General features: G+C 35.2%; 1 protein-coding gene and 1 non-coding gene across 6 annotated transcripts in view; one reads left to right on the top strand and one right to left on the bottom strand.

Annotated features, from left to right (window-relative positions):
• Positions 1-23,136, top strand: part of PRKACB (protein kinase cAMP-activated catalytic subunit beta) — a 117,777-nt gene extending 94,641 nt beyond the window's left edge. For 4 of the 5 annotated variants that reach the window (XM_072974101.1, XM_072974103.1, XM_072974102.1 and 1 more), the window contains 4 exons: positions 322-417; positions 3,307-3,429; positions 13,871-14,035; positions 19,836-23,136. In XM_072974101.1, the coding sequence (XP_072830202.1) occupies positions 322-417; positions 3,307-3,429; positions 13,871-14,035; positions 19,836-19,961 (510 nt within the window). In that variant the 3' untranslated portion in view covers positions 19,962-23,136. The remainder of the gene's footprint in view (positions 1-321; positions 418-3,306; positions 3,430-13,870; positions 14,036-19,835) is intronic. The other variant, XR_012078994.1, reaches the window with a different exon arrangement.
• TRNAS-AGA (transfer RNA serine (anticodon AGA)) lies at positions 2,404-2,476 on the bottom strand. The gene has a single exon. It is a non-coding gene; the product is annotated as a tRNA-Ser (tRNA).
• Positions 23,137-23,430: the final 294 nt, after the last annotated feature.

Genomic DNA, 23,430 nt, shown 5'->3' with positions numbered 1-23,430 from the left:
ATAGATTCTCCCAGTGATGCTTTTGTGCTTCTGATGATGATAATGGCAGAGGACATGCTGGATTCAGGGAACACTCCTAGCACTGCTTCATTTTTATTAAAACTAATTTTTTTGTTCATTTGTTTCTCTGTTTGAGTTAAGGAAAGGTTTTCCAGCATGGGTTGCTTTAAGTTTCATTCACTAAATAGTAGCATTCATGGATTAATCTCAGTTACATTGACTTATTTTTTTTTTATGTTGTTAATTTTAACCCTAATTTTTAACTTTCAACTTAGGTATGATAATGCATTTGTTATGAAATAATTTTTTTTTCTTTTGTAGGTCACAGACTTTGGGTTTGCCAAAAGAGTTAAAGGCAGAACTTGGACATTATGTGGCACTCCAGAATATTTGGCTCCAGAAATAATCCTCAGCAAGGTATATTTATAATGTTGCTATGTAAAAAGTAGAAATACACTGCGTGCTTCACTGTGTAGTTTTATTTAAAAACAGTTTATTGATCTAATTTGACATTTATTTAATCTAAATTATGAACTTAAACCTATTTGTGCATAATTAATTATTTAGAGTCTGCTACTAATCCCATAAACAATTCATTTTAACTCTGAATCTGAGAGAATTTAGTGTGAATAAATCTGACCTGTTTTGAAGCCAAAAGCGTAGCCTTTTCATAATTATCCCAAATAACAGGAGGGCGGGAAGGCCTTGCTCTGGATCACACCAAGAGGCAAACTGAAGATGACATGTGCTAGTTGTCACTTCTTCTTGTTTCAGCTTTACCATTTAAATGAAAGAAATGTGTGTGAATAATTTTTTTAATTTTAGTTTAAAAATAGGAATATTACGGCAGTTGAATACTGTCTTATTGAAGACATTTCTACTTTTCTAAACAATGAAAATATGGTGAGAGAAATTTTTAATCATATCTGAAAAGATGGTTTAACTTCTGTTTTCCTCTCTACTGCCATCCCTTGTTGAAGAAAGCTAAAAAGGAGAAACTGATAATTTCTGGGCACAGACAGGAGCCAGGAAAGGGATAAGATAGATGCCTTTCTTTACACCATATACTTTTTTTTACTGTACTATATACTTATACTATATATATAGTAAAAGAAATATATATTCCTTGTATGAAGTTTGGAAAATATAAGGAAACAATCAAAAAACCTATAATTTTACCACCCAGAGGCAGACTTTTTTAAAAAAATTTTCAATGTATTTTTCTATGCATGTTATATTGTGTACAGTTTTATATTCAGCTTTTTTCACTTGAATGATAACAAGTATGCAAACATAATTCTAATGGCTTATTTGAAAATGTACCATATCATATTTTGCCATTCTTCTATTGTTGAATATTCAGGTTACTTACTTTTATTTTCTATTGTAAGTAGATCTGACAAACATCTTTGTGCATAAAACTTTTTCTACATTTCAAATTAATTTTTTAGGATAGATTTCTAGAAATGGAATTACCTGGTCAGAGGGTATGAACATTTTTAAGGCTTTCAATACATACTGCCAAAGGGCTTTCCAAAAAGATTGTAACATTTTACACCCCTCAGCAGTGTTTGAGAGTGTTCCACCACACTTTCTCTAGCATTGGGTATTCTTATTTTAAAAATCATTACTAATTTGGTAGACAGTAAATGATACCTGAATTACTTTAAGTTTCATGTCTTTGTTAGTTTTTTTAATGCTTATTGGCCATTTGGTATTTGTGTGTGAATTACTAGTTCATGTCCTTTGCCCATTTATCTATTGGAAGTTAGTTTTTCTTACTGATTTGTTTTAATTTTTTACACCTGAGATATTAAAAGCATCTGGCACACTTACATAAATATTCGCACACAATCTAAAAACTAGAAATCAAAGTTTAGTAAAAAAAAAAAGATGTCTTGTTTCAACATTACATGCTTTCATTGTAGCAAAAAATAATTGTAATTATATTACTAGTGAGTTGAACTTACAGAATTAAAGCAAAGTTGACTCCTTTCTATTAGTAAAACAAAGTGCTGTTTCTAGTATACTAGTCTCTGTTTTTAGAAACATGCAGAATCAGAAAATAAAAAGAAAAAACTCTATAGTATTATATTTTAGAAATAATTTGTAATTTTAATAGTTTATAAAGCTAAAATTTTGACAGAAGGTTGGGCTATGGGGAGCGGCAGAGGTAATTAAAGGATACATCTGAGGGCAGACCAGAAGATCTGGTAGGAACTCAGCTCATTTCTCTCCGGCATCAAGTTGGACTTTTTTTCCCATAATCTTTTGCCAATTGACACTGATTCTAGTTGATAACAAACTTTATATAAATACGTTAATATTTTAGTCTTTTTTTTTTTAATTTATAGTTTTTATTTTTATTTTGGGGAGAGCTAATTAGGTTTTTCTCTTTTTTAGCAGAGGTACTGGGGATTGAACCCAGGACCGTGTGCATTCTAGGCACACACTCTACCACTGAGCTATACCTTCCCCCTTTAGTCTTTTTTTTTTTTTATAAATACTTCTAGATCTTAATTTTAATAAGCTTAACATGAAAACAACCCAATTAAGAATAACCTTAGAATTGTATATTTGGTTTGCAACACTCTTTTTATGTACATCATTTCCTTTTATTTGATGTAGTTCTCACAAAACCCCATGACTTAGTTAATCTCTCCTGTATAGCTTTTAGAGATGAGAAAGAAAACAGTAATTAGATAAAGAATACTTAAATACTTACATTTATTAGGTTCTGCATTAAACTTTTAGCTTTCCTACGATCTTATGAAGTAGACAGGATTATCCATAGTATATTCACCCTCCTAACTCCAACAATATAGAGTGTTATGAAGTCAACTCCACTACTTATTATGAAGTACAATATCTACCCTTTCATTTCAAAACTTTTGACCTTTCTAAGTATTTCCTAGAAAGCTTGATTCATAAGATTATGGAACCAGAATGAGCTTTAAGAGGTAATTTGGTTCAACTCTCTTCCTATTACTGAGCAGCAACTAAATTATCTCAATTAAACAGGGCATATTTTATTGTCTATAATATTCTTAATGATTTTAGGGAGAAGATTGAATAATATTTCCTAATATCCAATTTCAATATCTGGAAATTCTCCCCTTTGTTTAATTCAAATCTGACTTGATACATTTTGTTTATTTTATTTTTTTTATTTTACCCTGAATAACTGCTCAGCAACTGCTTTTTTAAAACTTTCACATACTTAAGGTCATTGTGAAGTAATGCATGACGTCATTCTCTTCTGGGTGAAGTAGGTGATAACAGACACTTGGTGTTGGTTCATCGTAGGGCTACAATAAGGCAGTGGACTGGTGGGCATTAGGAGTGCTAATCTATGAAATGGCAGCTGGCTACCCCCCATTCTTTGCAGACCAGCCAATTCAGATTTATGAGAAGATTGTCTCCGGAAAGGTAAGCAATGTATTTTATTATTTTTTATTAATAATTATTTCTGTACATGAATTTTAAGCTTTGTAGAGTGAAACCATTTAATGTCATCAGAATATTACCCTAAATTGGGAAAAAATACAGAAATATCCATAGTTGCTGCCCTTATGTCTAGCACCCATTTAAGATAACAGAATAAATATTTAGTCATTGAAGTCTCTTAAATAAAAAAGGGCAATTTTACAAACGTATTAGCAAGATGATAAACAGTTTCCACTTTAAATATTTTTATCACTTACAAAATACAGGATCATAGCCCTAATCCTTCCAAATTCCTTCAAATAAGTAAAAATGGTTAGTTATTTAGTTAGATATGTGGAAATCTGCTTGGAGAGAAGTTTCAGGGGCTATTTTTATATGCCCTTCCTCTTTTAGGAGAGACTTCTTGTTTGAATTATGTCAGACAGCACAAAATTGGAAGTAAATATTGAATAGCTAAGCCTTTTTTAAGATGAGAATTCATAGAAATGATGTAAACAGTTGTTAATGTGATTATAATTGCCATTAATCTTTAGCAAGTATGGAAATAACATCAATTTTTCTTGAATATGAGTAGATTTACTGTGAGTCATAGTGTTTCACATTTTCGAATCACTCCATAAACCTTCCTTCTTTTGCATTTTTAATTCCTAATCTTGTTTCCAAGAGTATTTTGTTTAAAGTCATCTATTCACTCTTGCCTCAACTCATACCTCAGATCCTTTTTAAAAATACCGCAGTCAATTTTAATAGAGATGAGCCTGATTCTTCCCACCAGCTAGCAAAGAAACAGGTTTTCAGAAGTTCTCGGGAGGCCTTCTGTACATTTATGACAAAGCTCACAGGAAGGGATCTTTTCCGTTTTTTTTCTTTTTTCCTAATCCCATGTGTGGTACACTCTATTTATTTTTCTCTTTTTTTCCTTTTTTTTTTTTTTTTGATCACATTGCCGCATATAGAATATGACCAGGAAATAGAGCATCAATCTTGACATGACATTACGCTGAGATGTGATGTAGTTGACTTTTTCATATTTTGTGACCTTCTAAGGAAGAGACCAGCCTAATCAACCTAAAGGATCTGGAAGGAGATAGGGGGAAAAATCTCAGTTTCTTTGTATCTCAGCCAGATTCAGGTTCTACATTTAGTATAAAAGCTGACTGTTAGCATTCATGAACTTAAATTTTATAATGTTTGCTATTTAGAAGGTATCCTGAATGGCCATAATGTGATAATTTATCTTTTTTACCAAGACCTAAATTTAAATTATGGATGCTACAGAGCTGGGCGGTAGGAACAATAGAATGAGTCTGTCCAACCACCTAGAATCCACATCTCAACCCAGTATTGTTCCACATCTCATAGTACATATGCCATGCACAGGGGTCACAGGGTTTTCAGTTATACTTTACTTCATTTATGGAGGAAAGTTTTACATTAAGGCAGTATTCACAAACTTAAGAATGTATACTTCAACTATGTCAGAGGTAAAAAAATGAATACTTCTTACAGATAACTAAGCCAAGTTTTGGTAGATTTACACCTAAAGTAACAGAGAAAGACAGAATGAGGTACTTAGGTAATTAAGTATTTCTGCTGTCCTTGCTACATTTGTGTATCTCTAGACTTCAGGTTTCTTATCTTTGTAATTGTTTTCACCCAGCAGAATATTAAAGTCACAGTAAAAAAACTTTTTGAGATGGACAAAAACAAAACATCAAGAAAAATTAATAGACAAGGCAGTGATTTATTTTTTAAGAATTTGAGAAGTGATTATATAAAATCCGAAGGGGAAATAAGAACCAAAGTTCATGTAAGGAATGATGAGAGGACTAAAATCCTCTTTTAAATCACTGAATGGGAGAAGCATATTTTACTAATACAGAGACTAAGAATGAAGAGATTATAGTGAGAGTTCCAAAGAGTTTAATTACAGGTAGTTACAAAGTTCTTGAGTCTTCACTATTTATTGCTATTATTCACACTTTGTAAGAGGAATGAAATTTTCTGACAAGGATGCCATCTGTCATACTGAATTTCATTTATTTAGAAAGATTGCTTTAGTTAAAAATGTGTTCTCGTCATCTGTATGAATTGGCCCCCGTTTGCCAATCATTTTACATCGTTTTTCAGTTGTTTATGAATATGTTTTTATTTCATATCAAACTTTAACATTTAGGATCCAATATTAGCTTAAAATTTAAATCTGCATATATTTTTAAATCGTAATAATTTAATCCTATTCATCTTAAAAGAGAAGAGTAGAAACATGAAATTTTATCATACCACAATATTTGATTTTTTTCCCTTCGTTTATTTAGAAATATGAAAGGTTGTTTGATGTACCCTTGTTTTTAAATAAAGGTGCCAGATTATCTCTCCCTATGTTGGATGTAAAGTTATTTTCCTTTCTTGTTCTGTTTACTCACTTAAACTAAAACTCACGAAAGCAAAATATTATCAATAAGTGATCACTAGGATCTGTATTATGTGACTATAAAATCATATCCGCCGTTTCCCAGGAAAGCCATTTGTTTCAGCACTCAAATCCCAAGTAGAAGGCATCACTATCCACGTCACAAAATGTTACTATCTCTCTGATTACTAGCAAAAAGTCAAACTGGAGACTAACTTGTTTTTAAATTTTTTAATTGTCCAAGTCATTAAAAACCCAATTTTGATCTTACAGATTCTGTATTTGTATTTAAAATTTTTAATGGTTTTAATGACATCAAATATTTAAAAATATACTTTTCTTTCAGAATTGTTTTTTTCTGAGTTTTTAAAAAGCATGTAATTATTTTATGCAACATTTTATGTTGATTATATTTTTCTGAAGCCATGTTATAAAGATTATAGGTATCAGTGACTTACCAGAGTTAAAATAAAATGTGTTTAATGAAGTGATTAGTTCACTAACGTACATATATTTGAACATTAGATTGTTAGTCTTTCTCTGTTCGCAATATTTTAACTCAAACTGGTATTTTTAAGTGCACAGAAAGATGATCAATCAGCTTGTTATATTCTCTCCTACACATATTTTTGCCTTTAAAAAAACAGAGGAGGTGGTTTTAAATGTCAGATTATTCATGCAGTATCAGGGTTCAGGTTTAGAAATGCATAGCTGACAGAAAAGTCTTCTAATTCCCACATTAACTATGCCTCATCCTAGCAACACACATGTTGAGCTTCTGTACCTTAACCTTAGAGTTTCTGACTTACCTAATTTTAAAAATCGTTAGCTCCATTATATATAAATATGATTCCATTTCTTTTTTTTTTAACATTTTTTATTGATTTATAATCATTTTACAATGTTGTGTCAAATTCCAGTGATTCCATTTCTAATGAGCACCAAAAATGTACAAGGAGACACTATACAAAATATAAAGTTGTAAACATATGTATACAGAGAATGATCAAAGATTAACTTTTTCACGAAGGGCAGTCCACATTCCTGCGTAGGGTAGTTGATTAGCAGCCAAATGGCTATTGCCTTCTGTGTCCAGGGTCCCCAAAAACATTCCCAGAGTGGGTGATTCTCTAGGAAGAATCACAAAATTCAGCCAGTGTATAGTGATACTTAAGGAATGAATACCTTAACGTTGTAACAAGTACCTTCGTTGCAAGGTATGTTACAAGAAAGGACATTAAGTAAAATCAGCAAAGGGAAAAGGCACATGGGACAATGTCCAGAGGACACCAGGCACAAGCCTTCAAGAGTCCTCTCCCAGAGAAGTCACAAAGGACACACTTCATTCCTCCAGCAACAAATGTGGATGAAATGTTGTCTACCAGGGAAGCGCATTAAAGACTCAGTGCCCGGGATTTTACTGGGATCACGTGTGCACCCTCTATCTAGCACATATCAAAATCCCACACTCCCAAAACAAAAGCAGATGTTCAGCATATTGTTTGTACCAACAGTCTAGGTACAGAGGGGCATTCATGTCGTTTAGGAAAGTTTCGTTTCAATGTCTGGAACTGTTACCACTCCAATTCCCAGATACCTGCCAAGGGCCAAACTAGCAGGCAGGCCTTCTTTAAATAAGAGTAGCAGGCTCAGGCCTACTGTGTTAGCTTTTTTCTGTATCTCCCTAAATAGCATACACACATGCAGATATACCACTACACTTTTTCTGAGACACAATTGTTAGTGCTTTTTGAGAAATTAAAATGCCATTTTTCGTCTGCCTATGTCTATAGATTAAAAGTCTTAGAATACTTGGTAGTTATTTTCATAAAATATAAAAGCAGTTGCACCTTTTGTATAAAATCCAGGGCCATTTTTTAACCACCTGCTGTGGACATTTAAAATTCTTCTTAATGCTTGCTCTGATAGTCCTTACTCCGGGGGATCTGTGGGCAAACGCTTGCCACTTGTTTCACAGAGGAGACTGAGGACGGGGTGGGTGAGAGTCCTCTGTGACCTTCTGGGTTCATCCTCTCTGTTCGCTGTGAGCTCACAGTCATGGCACTGCTACTTATGAGTATTGTTTTTAATTTCCTAGATGTTTCTTTTCGTATATAGTATCCAGACTGATTATATAAGATCCAGGGCCTTTGAGGCTGTGCAGAGCTTGGCATCATATCTGTTAGAAAGCCTCATATATGAAAAGTTGTTATGTCTTTTGAAAAATTAGCCAATGTACATGCTCATTTTTGCTAGATGATTTTTTAGTGGAATTGTAGATTTCTTCAAACTGTACTAATTTAGAGAGAGAATTTCTTAAAATTTCATTTCAACATGCTTGTGGACAGAAGTTAATAGATTATTGTTTATTTGTCGAGTGCAGGCTCTTGGGTCATTTAAGTCCAGTAAATTTTATCCTGCTGCACAAAAGAAAATGTTACTAGTTAAATGATCTTTTCCCCTGTAAATTGCAGAATAGCAATAAAAATTTTCCCTTCTTCAATCAGAGATCAATTTTGTGATTTCTGTGATTAAGTGGATTTTAGACAAACTTGATTTTGGTCTTATTTCTACAATTAAAAGAGTCAGTAAACCAATTAGTGAACTTAAATCATCCAGTATGGATCCTATACAACATGCACTGATTTACTTTTTGGATGTAACTTCCTCTTAAATTTTTAGAAAATAATAGTTACTCCTAAAAGCAAAATATGTAAGACTTTATAATCAGTGCTAAAAGCAGATCAAATATTCTCTTGAGTTTGCTCAGTTCAGGGTGAATTTCATAGTTGATTTAACATATTATGCAATATGATTTGACAGAGTTACTTCAGGTATCAGCTATATTCACAATTCTGTCCTTATAAAACAGGGTTATAGTTGTCCATTTCCCCCTCGCTCTATCAAAATTAAGTACCTTAAGAGAAGAAGAGAGTGTCTGTTCTATAAATTTAACAGGTGGAGCTTGAGACAAGAAGAAAAGAAGAACTTCTTACACTTCTCCAACTAGCACAAGCTGTTCTTGAGTAGTCTGGAAACATAACAATAGATACTGCTGATTTCCAGGTTCCTTCTTTGATTCAGAAATTCAACTTCAGATCATTAAAATATTATTCTAATGACAAGATTGAAAAACTGAAATATGAATTAGTGCCTACAAGATACTAGTCAAGATGCAAAGCAGTTTCATAAAAGTTATCTAATTTCTTTTCACACCTGCCAGATGAAATAACACTCCCATAATTTTATAGTTAGCGTGAGACTCAGAAAGGTAAAAAGAATTTGCCCTAAAGCATAGAACATGTATGTAAATGGAGTTGGGATTGGAGCCCAGGCATTGAAGCAAAAGAAATAGCTTAGTCGAATTTTTGAGATGCCAAAATGTTCAGTTTTATTTAGTTTAACTCCTTTATCCTATATGTAGGTAAATCAAGGCTCAGAATTGCCCAAAGACAAAAGCTAGTTGGCAAAACAAGAGATAGAATGTAGTTCAGTGGTTCATTCATTACTCCCTGGCTGCAGGGACGCTTCATAATCTTAGCTTTACTCTTCAATTACTGACTTCCCTTCTAAGTCTTTTGGGCTTGGTCCTCTTCTCTTCTTTCTCTGCACTTCCTCCATGGTGGGCTTATCCAGTGTTATGACTTCTAATGCTAGCTGACAATTCCCAAATTCATTTTTTTGGTCCATACATGACTCATGAGTTGCAGACTCTTGGATCCAACTTACTTCCTACCTGAGATCTCCACTCAGATGTCTAATAAATATCTCAAATTCAGCCTGTCTAAAACTGACAGATTTTTGTTTTCCTTAGCAGATCTGTTCCTCCCACCATCTTTCCCATTTCAGTTGATGGCAACACCATCCTTTCAGTTACTCAGGCCAAACACCCTCGAGTCCTTACCCATGTTTGATGCACAGAAATACCAGCTTGGCTCTATCTTTAGAAAATGCACAGAATTCAACCACTTCCTACCACCTCCACTGACACTGCTCTCTTCTTCTGAGTCACTAGAGTAGTTCTTTAAAAACATTAAATCAGATCCTTTACTCCTTTCAGAACCTTGCAGTGAGTGATTCCCCATTTTCTTCAGAGTAAAAAATTAAAAACTTCACAGTGCAAGGTTTTGTCAGGAACAGTAGGTTGACAGCATCTTTGCAGGGTCACTCTTGTTGCTAAATTAGTTATTATCTTTCTCAGTGGAATATAAACACTGTGGAGGCAGTCATCTTCGTCTTCTTTGGTTTACTGCCACATCCCAAGCCCATCAGTGCCCAGCACATAGATGGTACTTAGTCAGTGGTTGTTGAATTTAAATTCATGCATTTATTCAATATTTATTAAGCTCATAGTATATGGCAGACCACTACTAGACACAGCAGGTCAGTTGTGGTCTCTGCCTTCACGAAGTTTTTAGAGTAGATGCCCACTCTCAGGGATACTGACTCATTGGGCCTTCTGTGTATTCCAAACACCTGAATTCTTTAAATTATTACAAGTGATTTTGATACACAGCACATGTGGAAAGGTTGGTGCGTGTGTGTCTGTACCTCACTGTAGAAACAGATTCATCCTCAAGAATATATTGTTAAGAAACAGAAGTAACTTGGTCTCTAAAGCTTGAAAAAGAATTCTAAACAAGAAATATTAGGGGGAAAAAATGCCCAGTAAACTCTCCAGGGAGTATATATTGCACGGACACCTCTTTCATGTTAAATGATGCCGGTTTCCAGTAACCTTATCACTAAGATCTACTAGTTTAATACAGTTAAACTGCCTCTTTTCCATAGCTGGCTCTTCACAGCTGCTTTCACCTTATTTGCAGAAAATGGACTGCAGACAGATGTAAGAGTCAGGAGGATTAAGTTATTTTCCCAGTAATGAAACTGACCGAGCTGGTAGTCTCACTGAAGCTCAGGCTGTCTTTCAAATGAAGGTTTAGAACAAATTAAGCTGCAGTGATCTACAACATTCTGGAATTCTGATTTTACTTTCTGCATTCTACAGCAGTTGTAACTGATAATAGTGATAGAAATAATACAATATCAAAGCTTGATACAGTTTTGAAGGAAAAGTAATCATTTTTTCCATTAGAGAAGTCTTTGGTGTTTCCAGATTAAAAACTACAAATAAAAGTCGTGCATTTAACACATAACTTCTTTTAAGCTATTTTCTGGTTTTTGCTAATTTCAGTTGATGAATCAGCGTGGCTCTTTGGAAATTTCAATCAACAAAGAAACTACATTTCTGATTACATTTCAGAGCACTCACCAAAATAACTTTAACAATAATCCTCATTATCTCTCCTCGAGTGTACCGTAAGGATAAGACAGACTCCCATCACCAACATGCCTTACTATGAGGGCGTGGGTTTCCTGTCAATATCTCTGGGGAAAGGAGGGTGTGACATGCAGGTGAGGAGGACATGTCTAGGATTTGAAAAGGTTCCCCAGTGACTCTGATATCTACTGTCACAACCCTCTACCACCACTCCTCAGTTAAGAATGGCTGTTCTGAGGACTGAACAGATAAACACACTCATTAACTAACTCAAGACTACCACTTTATCTGCATTCCAAAATATTCAGGTATATATATTCTTCATCCATGGCACTGCATATCACCTGAGTTCAGAAGATAATTTACATGTGGTACCTCACTGTCCACCATTCTGAACATCATGAAGGGGAGAATAACTGACACATTGCATTCAGTGGCTCATGCAGACTCTGTTGTAATTGAAGATAAGTCTGCTTCAAATAAATTATTTGTTTGGAATCGAAACAAAGTTAAGATAAAACTGCTGTGTTAAATAATCATGTTATTTTTCAAGTAGACAGTGTGCCTTTGAATATTGTCTAGTTTTCACTCCAACTAGGGTAAATGAGGAAATGTGCAGCAAATATTTTTAAAATGAAAATTTCAGCCTTTCATAAGGTTCCTGACAACACCCTGGAGTTAAGGTATATGTTATGGGGTTGGAGCACCTGGTTTGGAATTATAGCTCTACCATTTATTAGCTCTGTAATCTCAGACAAATGACTTAATCTCTCTATAAAATGGGGGTTATAACCATACTTATCTCATTGTTTTGTTTTGGATTTTATGAGTCAGTGCTTACAAACTATTTAGCACAATGCCTAACTTCTAATAAGCCATCATGTGTCAAAAGCAAAAACTAGAGAGGGTGGTAATTCAGATGTATTTTTTTTAGAACACAGAACCTCTTACAATCCGTAATAATATAGGTTTTGCAAAAGTGAGATTTTTGGTTGCTAATTTATCTGAGTTAACCCCCAAACTTGGTCACTCATTAGCTATTTAACCTTCAAATAGTCTTTGGTGCTTGAAACAACTACTAGTTTTCCTCTGGTGTGATGGTGATTTTCGTTTATGATTTACACTAAAATTGTTTTTTGACTTTTAAAAATCATAATATAAACTACAGTTCTTTATGTTTGAAAACAGTGTAATGAAGAGCAAAATTCTTGAGGCTAGAAATTGTCACACTAGATTTCTAATTGCAGCTCCGTCACTTTATAGTGTAATGAGTGGGTAAGATATACAATGTATACAATGTCTCTGAACCCTAGTTTCTCCATCTTTCAGAACAGAATTAATACCATATTCACCAAGTATGTCATATCCAACTAGGATTAAGTTCCATGAAATCAGAGTCTTTGTTTTTGCTGACTGATGTATGTCCAGTGCCTAGAACTGTGCCTGGTACATAGTAGGTACTCAATAAGTAACTGTCAAATGGAGGAACTACATAATTTGAAATGATTTAGTAAATTCTGGGAATAGAAACACAAAAATGACACAGTACCTTCCCTCCAGAAGCTCACAGTCAGGGTGAGACAGACATGCACAAATACTACAGCATCATTAAATGAACGAATGCATTGTGGAGATCCCCTGAGGTTAGGTGACAGTGCGTGATGCAGGTTATAAGGTGATGATGGCACATGTAGAGAACCAAAGAAAGAATGCAAGGAGTTCAGAAATGGATCTGTTGACCCTTTAAGGGATTGCTTCAGAGATCTGTGGTTAGTTTGAAGTTGAGGCCATGATAATGCAGAGAATATTCTGTTCAGTGAAGGTGGAAACATGAAATGGGGCCGAGATGCAGCTATTCCTTCTAATACCATCCCTCAGTAATACTCATTCCAATTTTTCAGTACCCGTATTAATAAAAGGTGAGAACTAGGAGTTAGGTTGGAGCAGAGAGTTAGAGAAGAATGTGTTTAAACAAACAGAAAGCAAGCCTAGGTCTCCTGTGTTTGGCACTTTATTTTATTGATGGTCTAATACATAACATCTTCAGTTATTTTGGGTTTTTTGTTTGTTTTTAAGGCTGGGGGTCAGTCAACTAATTGTAAAGTCTTCACAATTTAGAAGACGGAGAATACTTTTAAACCAATCTAAATTATTTTTAAACTATTGCATAATAGCAAAATTATGCTTAAAAGTCACCCACTAGTAAAAGTGGTTTCCTGTTCTATAAAAGGCAGCATGGGTTTTTATAATCATTTTTAGACTTCCTTTTTGATCGTCTCTTTCAAAAGTGTACATACTGACATTTTCATATGCTGCTTTTTCTACTTAAATTACAAGTTTAAACGTGTATGTCTCTAAGACAAAGGTTTATATTGTGGGATTTAAGGGGTCTCTCTTGAAGGTGAGTAAACCTTTTGACGTTTCTAGAAGAGCTGGAAAAGTCTGTACTTATGCACATTTTTCTGGAGAAGGATCCATTTCTTAAAGAGGGTTCATGACCAAAACAAGGCCCTAAAAGAACAGTTTTAGCTCATTCAACCAAATAATTCTCCTTTTAAAGGCTACTGTCAAGACTGAAGAATGTAGTTAAAAGTAGTTGAAGCTCATCGTTACATATTTCTGTTTATATAATGATCTGCAACCTCAAAAAAAAAAAAAAAAAACCCTTCTGAAATCAAAACAGAAACCTGAGTGTTGGAACATGTGTTACACCACGGTCTGTCCTGCAGGTCCGATTCCCATCGCACTTCAGTTCGGATCTCAAGGACCTTCTAAGGAACCTGCTGCAGGTGGACTTGACGAAGCGGTTCGGAAACCTGAAGAACGGCGTGAGCGACATAAAAACTCACAAGTGGTTTGCCACAACAGACTGGATCGCTATTTACCAGAGGAAGGTGAGCCTTTTCTTTCTTCAATTTAAAAGTTCCTGTCTACATTATATGTAACAGAAGTGTCTTCAACTGAGCACGTGGTTTTAATTTTTTACCTTTTGAATTAATCTTATGCAGGACTTAAAGAAATTTTATAGCCCACAACTTAAAACTGAGTTTTCTCCTTGATAGAAGAGAAAGCGCATATTCAGTCTTGACCATCAATTTCATATGTTTCCCTTATTAAATTTTTCCTACCCGTGCCTCTTTCTCTTCACGATACCATGGTAATTATATATTAGGCAATGTTCTAAGGGTTTGTGCATCAGAACTGACATGAGACCATATTAGTAGGATGACATGTAAATAAATACATTCTCCTACGAGAAATGGCACACAGCCAGATTTAATAACATTTAATTGCTGGATGCATCAGATATTTTTCAGTCATTATTGCCTCACCTTTGTAATAAATTGAGACATTTAAGAAAAGATTTTGCTGTGCTGAACAACCTTTCTCTCTCCTTTTGCTTCTTAAATGCTCAGTTAAAGATGATTTTTATGAATAAAGTGTTTTCATATTGAATATATTAATTTTTCTTTTTTTCATAAAACCAAAACTTCTGTTTCAGAAATTTGCCACATTTAATAAAGCTGTGCTGCCACACGAGTGAATTTCCTTAGAGAAGAAATGTAAATGCTCTAATTATTATTAATACAATTTTTCTAATTTATATTTTTATAAAGATTTTTTAAAACATTAAAAGAATTTTAAAATGCAGCAAATCGAAAATATAGCAAGACCAAAACCCCTCTTTGAGAGGCAAAGAGGGGTTCAGAAACTCTCTAACCATTAAATTCATCCAACATAGCCGTTAGCGTCATTATCTCAACTGGATATGTTATGTAGTCAAGAATAAGGTCCAAAGCAGTTTAAAATAGATTTTAAACCTAATAAATAAACATTTCATATTTCTTTCCAGATTTCCTAGCACCAATGTAGTACTTTATAATTAACAAAAGCAACTCTGTAACTTCTCATTTTAATCTTTGAAGCAATCCTCTGGGATCAGTGGTATCATTTTCCTCAAGAAAATTGGTTCAGAAAGGTTAACTACTTTAAACATAATCACACAGCTGCAAAATAACACCTATATTAGATTCCAGATTCTTCAGATTCCCAATTCCAGGACCACATTACCTCTTTAAAGGCCTTTGAACATGTGTAATTAAATAAAGCCCCCAAGCACAGAACAATACATTGTTTCATAAGCTAGTCGTGGATTTTGCACACTATCTGCTTAACTTTCATGCTTTGAGCATTTTTGGAGCAGGAAGACTGCCTCAGAGGGCAGCAGAGAGAGCATGAACTCTGGGGTTAGGCCGACACTGGGCTGAATCCCAGATCAGCCGGACATTAGCCCTGAGATCTCAAGCCAATTACTTCTTATCCTTAAAATTTGGGTTAAGGTAGAGAATGCGAAAGGCGGAGTAGCTTGGAGGGAAAGATTAAATAGACTGGTCCAGGCTCTATTCTTCTTTCTGGTTGAGGTATGCTCCATAGAGTTATAATCAGGTAATCATTTGTTAAGTAAATAGACTTGAAATTGTCGTAATCCCATCACCCAGACAGCACTTCTGTTAACATCTGGCGTATTCATTCTTTCTTTCTGTGCTCGTTATCACTACAGTCCGTTCCCATGACTTCAGTAGCCACCTAACATCTACTTCCCTCCAACCTGCACTTTCCCCGCAGCTTCAGACCGTTACATCACATTTACTACCTACTGCAAGATTCTGTTTGGGTGACTTACTTAATCTACATTTTCTTTCAGTGCTTTTTGATCTAAATTTTGTTACTGTTGTTTAATAATTACCCGATTATCCTCTCAGCATTTGTTGAATAATTATCTGTCCTCTTATTTGAAACTCCACCTTTGCTAATACAAATTACTGTATACTTCAGTCTGTTTCTGAACTTCATTTTTTATGAGTTCTTTTTGTCTGTTCATGTATGCACACTATACCATTTTATGCAGCTTTATATGTTTTTCAGTTTTCAAAATACATATTTAATATGTGGAATTCTCATGTTTGTGAAAAATACATAATTCAGTTTTTTCCAGTTTTTATTGTAGTAAAGTACACATAACGTAAAATTTAATATCTTAATCATATGTAAGTGTACAGTTCAGTGGCATTAAGTACATTCATGTTATTGTACTACCATTTATCTCCAGAACTTTTCTCATCTTGCAAAACTGAAACTCTGTACCCACTAAACAATAACTCCTCTGTTTTATTGGTCTTAATATGTATGTTGTATTTGGGGATCTTAATTGGGATTACAGTACTCTAATTAGAAGGGAACCACACTCTTGAGAATTCTTTATAATGAACATGTTATATTTCTACAAATATTCGAGTATTTTCTGTCATTCCGTAAATGTGTAGAGACCCCTCCCTCATACAGGGCCAATTTCTTCTTCAAAGTTTTTCCTTAAATTTATATTTTGGTTACTATTGTGAATGTGTTTCTTTCCCATTATAAGAGTACATAGGAGAAAACATTTCTGTTCATGGTGTACTTGGCCACCTTATTAAATAAATTCTGTTCTTGATTTTCACAGATTTTTTTCAGTGATTCCTTTGGATTTTATTGACGGATGTGGACAGAGATGTCATTTGCTTCTTCTTTTTTAATATTTATATCTTTTATTTCCATTTTGTTTTATTTTATATGCTGGAATGTCTAGAATAATACTTTAAAATGGTGGGCCTGTTGAGCTGTCTTGTCTTGTTCCTCTCTTAAATGAGAATGCCTTTCATGCTTTACCACCAAATACGAAATTAGCTGTTTGTCTTGGAAAAGTATTCTTGTTCTGGTCAAGAAAATATCTTTAATTGCTAGCATACTGTATTTTATTTTCTTTGACATATTAGTATAAGGAGTCATACTGATGAGATACCCTAACATTCCTGAAGTAAACATCACGAATATAGGGTATTATTTTAATATCTGCCTGAAATCAATTTCCTAAAATTTTATTTAGGATTTACTTCCATAGTCATAGGTTTTATTGACTTGTAGCTTTTGTTCTTCTGGAGTTGAAATTTATGGCTTCATAAAATCCATATGGATTCATATGGAGTTGGATTCATAAAGTGAGTGTGGAAATTTTCCATGTTTCTTACTCTTTTGGAAATTTAAAGAACATAGGAATTATATTTATATCTTGGAAATTTTAACAAATTAACTCTTCTGTGGATATTGGTCTTTTCAAATTTTTGCCTCTTGAGTCAATTTTAGAAATTTATATTTTCCTACAAAATCATTCATATCCCTTTGTAATTATCACTATTCATATGATCTTTATAGTTGTATTATTAATTAATGCTATATTTAGATGCATTGATTAGATTTTCTTGAAGCTTGTCCATTTTATTAGTATTTTTAAAGATTTATGGTATGTTTTGAATATTTTCCTATTTATATTTAGAAATAAAAATTTCTGCTGCTACTTAGCCAATATTTACTAACCTATCCATACCATGTATTGTAACTTTAACAGTCATTCTTAAAATAGGTAGAGCGGAACTGCTCCTGCTCACTTAGCGTTCACTTGCTCACAGAGGGCTTGACTGAGCTCCGCTGGGAAACAACGTACCTGCCAGGAAGTGGTGCCCTGCAACAGACAGGTGGTTGTGGGGGCAGCTTGACTGACAGCATATCGTGATGGTCAGCAGAAGTGGACTTGGGGGCCCCTGGATACTTTACAAGTAGAAATAATTCAGTACTTCAGTGCAGCCGTTTGTTTTAATATCCTCTCAACTGTAACTCTGTACAGATTCTTCTACTTCTGTACAGGAGCACAGAAATAATAGTAAATCTGAAGAGTCTTCGTAGTCCTTTCTGTCCTCTGACTAAATGCTCATGAACAGGAAACGGAAGGAAAGGGCCTGGACAACTCAGACTGTACTGTCATCTTCTGGAGATGACTGCTCAGTAGCTGTGGTCCTAAGTTGCTGCCTGGCTTGACAGGAGGCTTCTGTCTGCTTAGCTCGTGCTTCCGCGTGGTGCAGGACTGCAGTCCCCAGACAGGCACACGAGGCCAGCAGCTGGCAAACAAAGATACCAGATTCTCCAGTCCTTATTTTTCACCTTATTCTTTTTAAATGTCTTGTTTGTGTGTATATTATACTAGTTTAGTCATGTGTGTCAATAATTTATAAATAACTATACCTGTGTTGGTGATATGTACTCAAAAAATGATTTACTAAAAAGCATATACATCAAAAACTTCAGAAACTACTGGTGTAAATAATTAGAAACAGCTCTGGACCGGAAGTGGAAAATTATGAATTTGAAACCTGCTTTAGCCACTTATTAGTCATGTGCATTTGGTCAACTCTCCGTTTTATAAGCTGTAAGATGGAAATCACAATGCCTGCCCCGCCTCCCTCACAGCGTTGTGCTGAGGAAATGACACAGCCTGCGTGTGATCGTCCATAAACGTTGTAAACGCTGTGTCAATCGTGGTACTATTTTTTTCAGCTTTTAAAATCTTTTCCTCAAACATATTCAGTATACCACATTATCTTTATAAAGACCATATTTTAAATAATGGAAAGACATTTTATTTTTAGGGTCCAAGAAGAAAAATGTTCAGAATTTAACAATTTTATAATTCTGAAAGAGATTTTTTTTCAAATTTCCCAGAAATTTTTGATGGCCAGATTTTTTTTAAACAAAGTAAACCTGAGAATTAGAAAAGCAAGGAGATTAAAAATAAGTCTGAGTTTTCTGTCACGTCGGGAGGAAGGAATTAAGGAAAAAGGGATAGAGAAATAGACTTTAGAAATAAGAAACTGAAAAAGGAAAAAGTGGAGTTCTGTAACCTTAAGTGCCAGCATTTTGATGCGAACAGTTAGTTATCCTAGAAGTCTCTTTTAAGTATTGCGTTGGCCTGTACCAGTCCTTGAATGGAAATGTTGCGATTAATAGCAAATCTACAGTTTGCTTCCTCTTTTAATGCTGTTATCATATAGGTACTTAAAGGCATTTAAAGATTGCCACCACGTAGCAATAGAATTTATTTTCCTTAGAAATTCTCAGGCATTTATTTTTCCTTTTTCCATCCCACCGAGCAGTTAACTCACTTCTGACACGATCTGGGGAAACCAGCTGCAAGTCCAGTTTGTCACGTGGGCTTCCGACCGGGAGGCTATAGATCAGATTCCCACAAACCCCTGAGGGATCGACTAATTTGGTGGGTGGTTCACAGAACTGAGAAATTTAGTAGATTACCAGTTTATTGTAAAGGGGTGTAACCGAGGAACAGCCAGATGGAAGACATGCCTAGGACAAGGAATGTGGGAAGGGGCCCAGGGCTTCCTCCTCTCCCCAGGCAAGCACCCTCAGATCCCCACATGTTCACCAACCCAGAAGCTCTCTGGAAACTGAACCCCTCCTGGGGGTTTTATGGAGGCTTCATTACACGGGCATGATTAAATCACTGTCCGTTGAAAATTGAACTCAATCTCCAGCCGCTCTCCCCTTCCAGGAGGTCAGAGTGGGGCTGAAAGTTCCAACCCTCTAATCACACGGTTGGTTCCCCTGGCAACCAGCCTCCATCCTTAGGTTACCTCGGAGCTTTCCCGGAAGGCACCTCATTAACATAACAAAAGGCACCTTTACCACTCTTAACTCTTGGGAGATCCAAGGGTTTTAAGAGCTTTGTGCCAGGAACTGACAAGAAGACCAAATACATATTTCTTATTATAAGAAATATCACACTTCTTTTTCCCTCTGTCTCAATTGTAGGTTGAAGCTCCATTCATACCAAAGTTCCGAGGCTCTGGAGATACCAGCAACTTTGATGACTATGAAGAAGAAGATATCCGTGTCTCTATAACAGAAAAATGTGGAAAAGAATTTTGCGAATTTTAGGGATGAGCAACCAGATGACATCAGAGCTCACACTCAGTCTTTGCACTCTGTTGAGAGAGAAGGTGGAGCCGAGACCGTCCTTGTCGAAGCAGTTACCTAGTTCCTTCATTCCAGCGACTGAGTGAGGTCTTAATTGCCGTCATCCGTGTGTGCACTCTGCATCACCTGTGTAACAAGGCACCGCTAAGCACGCGTCGTCTGTGCCAGAGCACAGAACGAGACACTTTCCTGCTGCTCTTTGGTTTGTCTTTCTCCTCTCCTCCTACATCCATTTCTTCCTTTCTCGTTTCATTAGTTTTTCCGCAAATAGTGCTTGATTTTATTTTGTTGGTGTTTCAGATGGGCAGTGTTACGGCTCTGTGACATTGGAAGGAAGGGTGAATGTTGCTCTTAGAAGTGCTTGCCAATATTTTTGTTGGTCAGTTGCTTGAGGATATACTTTCTAATAATTGTTTTTACTTTGAGTAGCTCATACTGTTTTGCCAAAACTCTTGACAATTTTTGAAGATAGTGTCTCTTCACCAAGGAAATTTATACAAACAAAATAATAACTTTCTTAGAACTCACTAACACAGAGTAGCTAGACCCAGCAATTTGGATTCCTGCAGCTCAGAAGCTCTGTTTCCCTTTGTCACCTTTTCTGTCGTCATCCCCTTGAGGAACTAAGTGACCAGCCTGTGCAGCGTGACAGGCATGTCTCATTTGCAGGAAAAGTGAACGATAAGGCTCACTGTCACCCGGATTCCCTCACCTGGTACCAGCACTTTCGTAGGTAACAGAGAGGAGTTCTAAGATTCCTAAACCTTAACTTTCCATCAGGGTTTTAGCCAATATTTTAATAAAATGTGACTAAACGAAGTGACGCATTTTTAAGTTTCTCAAATAGTGCTCATTGTAAACTTTTTTAAAAGAAGAGAAATGAGCTAAAAAAGAACATTAATATGGACAAATACTTGGCTAAGTCAAACAAATGGCTTGATTTTTGTAAACAATACGGAGGCACTTTCATTTAAATGCAGAGGGGTTTTGTTTGTTTTGCTTTGCTTGTGTTTTGTCGCAGAGACAACAGAAGGCGCTGTTGCCGGGCGACTGCGCTGGGGCGCCCGCCGGATTTGTCAGCCTCTGCGGAGGCGCTGTCGCGGCTCCGCTTCCGCCCCGTGCCTCACCAATGGAAAAGGACGAAGTTCACAAAACTGCCACAGTTGTGTTTTAATTTTGAGGTGTGGTCTTTTTAGATATGTCAATTTCTAGCCTCTTCTTTTATTAAACAGAATTATGATCATGCAGATACAATTTTAGTATTTGAGTTTAGATTTTTATATACTTTTTGCCAACTGACTTAACATGGCTGTCATGTGGAAATTTCAAGCACTTTTGCACATTTTGTTCACTGTTGAGACTCCATGGCTTAACTCAGTTTTTAAACTATTTTTTTCCTTTGCTTTTAAATTTACTGTCTGGTTTTATCTCTGTGTGTCAGTGACCTATCATAAGATGACACACCAAAATAGTTAAAAATAAACTGTGTTCATTTTTTATGATCAATTTACATGCATATAAGATGAGCTGTATTTAATCAGACTGATCTCAATGTACATAAGCACTCTTTTTTTGCTTCATCACCGGTGCAGATAGGTCACTGACTCTACTTCTTCTCATCTGTACCACACCCTTGTAACACCTTTGAAGACACTGAAAGATCTGTCTGAGATGTTCTCTGCATCACTCTGTACATCTTTTGTTTGTCAAGTGTTTCTGCATGGTCATGTCACTTAAAAGCTGATACTGATTGACTGGTCCACCTATATTTAAAACGTGCAAGAAAAATGAAATACTTTGCTGTAGCAAGTTTTATGTAACAAAAATATATCATGTTAATAAATTTAAAACATCATTTGTATAAAATATTTTAATTAGTTTTTTTTATTTCATTTAGACCCAAGAACATGCTGATCATGTATTCTATATGTATGCTATAAATGCTATGGTACCTTTGTTGTATATTATTGTAAAATTATTGCATAATAATTTTAATAAGTCATAGGGATGACAATTTGATTATTACATTTTTAGAGTTCCAGTAATTTAAAAAGATTTCTATGAATTCTGAAAAAAAATTTTATGAAATTACTACTGCCCAGTACAATTTGCTATAGAATCTATAGAATCTAGGTAGTGACCCCTAGGCATACGCTGGTTTTGAGGGCTAGTTAGCCACGTAACTCTCCATTTAAAGGACATTAGCAAGCTTTCAAATATCTCAAGGGAGTCTATTTCTAACCACTCAAGTACACTGAATTAGAATCTTAGAATTATATAAAATTCCCAGTTTCAGCCACAGTTTAGCCAAGAATAAGATAAAAACTTGAATAAGAAATAAATGGAATGAATCAGTATTTAATCTCAAATTACATTATTTGAAACAAGAAATTACATTTTGCTCAATAAATAATAAGGAGGTGACATTGTAGAGGAAGGAGCCCTAGACTGAAAGTCAAGTTGTCTGAGTGTCAGGCCTGATCTGTCACTATCCTCATGCCCTTGGCCTCAGTTGTCTTATCTGTGAAATGGAAGAGTTCCATAAGGCAGTTTCTGAGGTCCCTTCTAACTTTGACGTGTTGTGACGAGATTCTTTTCATGTGGCGTTTTTGAAGTGCTCACGTGCTTTGGAGCCAGCCGTGGTAAGGCGGTATTTTAGGGCATCTTCCTTCTTACTCTTACAGTGTTCTTACAGTTCTTTGAATATCATGAGAACCTTGTATCTGTTCTGATTCCTTCCTCCTTCACTGATGCTAAATATCTAATTGATATCAAACTGTCAGCCTACCAAAAAAATATTGTGGCTTGTGGGCATTGCTGTCTTGTTTTGATATGTTCTTGTAGTGACTGCCCATTGGCCTGAAAATACTCTTTGTAAGCCTAAAATAATCATTTTTATTTCCCACTGTTTTTTCTGCTTGTTGAAGAATCAAATGAAATAATGTTATGTGAAAGCACCTTGTACACTGTAACCTATCAATGTAAAACGTTAAGGTGTGTTGTTATTTCATTACTTACTTCTTTGTTTAGAATGGAATTTCCTATGCACCACTGTAGCTAGGAAATGCTGAAAACAGCTGTGTTTTTTAATTAATCAATAACTGCAAAATTAAAGTATCTTCAAAGGATAAAACAATTTATTGAGTCTTGTATCCTAATATTCAGTGCACTTGCTTCCTGATTTACTTTCTGTGGATACTGCAGATGTTTATGGATTCCTGGTTTTTACGTGTTTGGGTGAGAACAGAGAGACGGGGGGTCAAACGTCCACCAGTCAATTCCAGCCTGGTGTTTACTGAGAAGCCACTGGATTCGTTCCATAGTTTTTAGTAAGTGCTTCTCCTTTTTCCTTGTGGCATTTGTCTGAATTACTGTTAAAATAATGTTGAAAATATTCATATTTACAGGAATGACACTGTAAGAGCCCTCA

This window comes from Vicugna pacos, chromosome 13 (assembly GCF_048564905.1).
Source record: "Vicugna pacos chromosome 13, VicPac4, whole genome shotgun sequence".
NCBI lineage: Eukaryota > Metazoa > Chordata > Mammalia > Artiodactyla > Camelidae > Vicugna > Vicugna pacos.
Note: the sequence above shows the minus strand (reverse complement) of the source record. Positions and strands in the feature narration are given on the sequence as shown.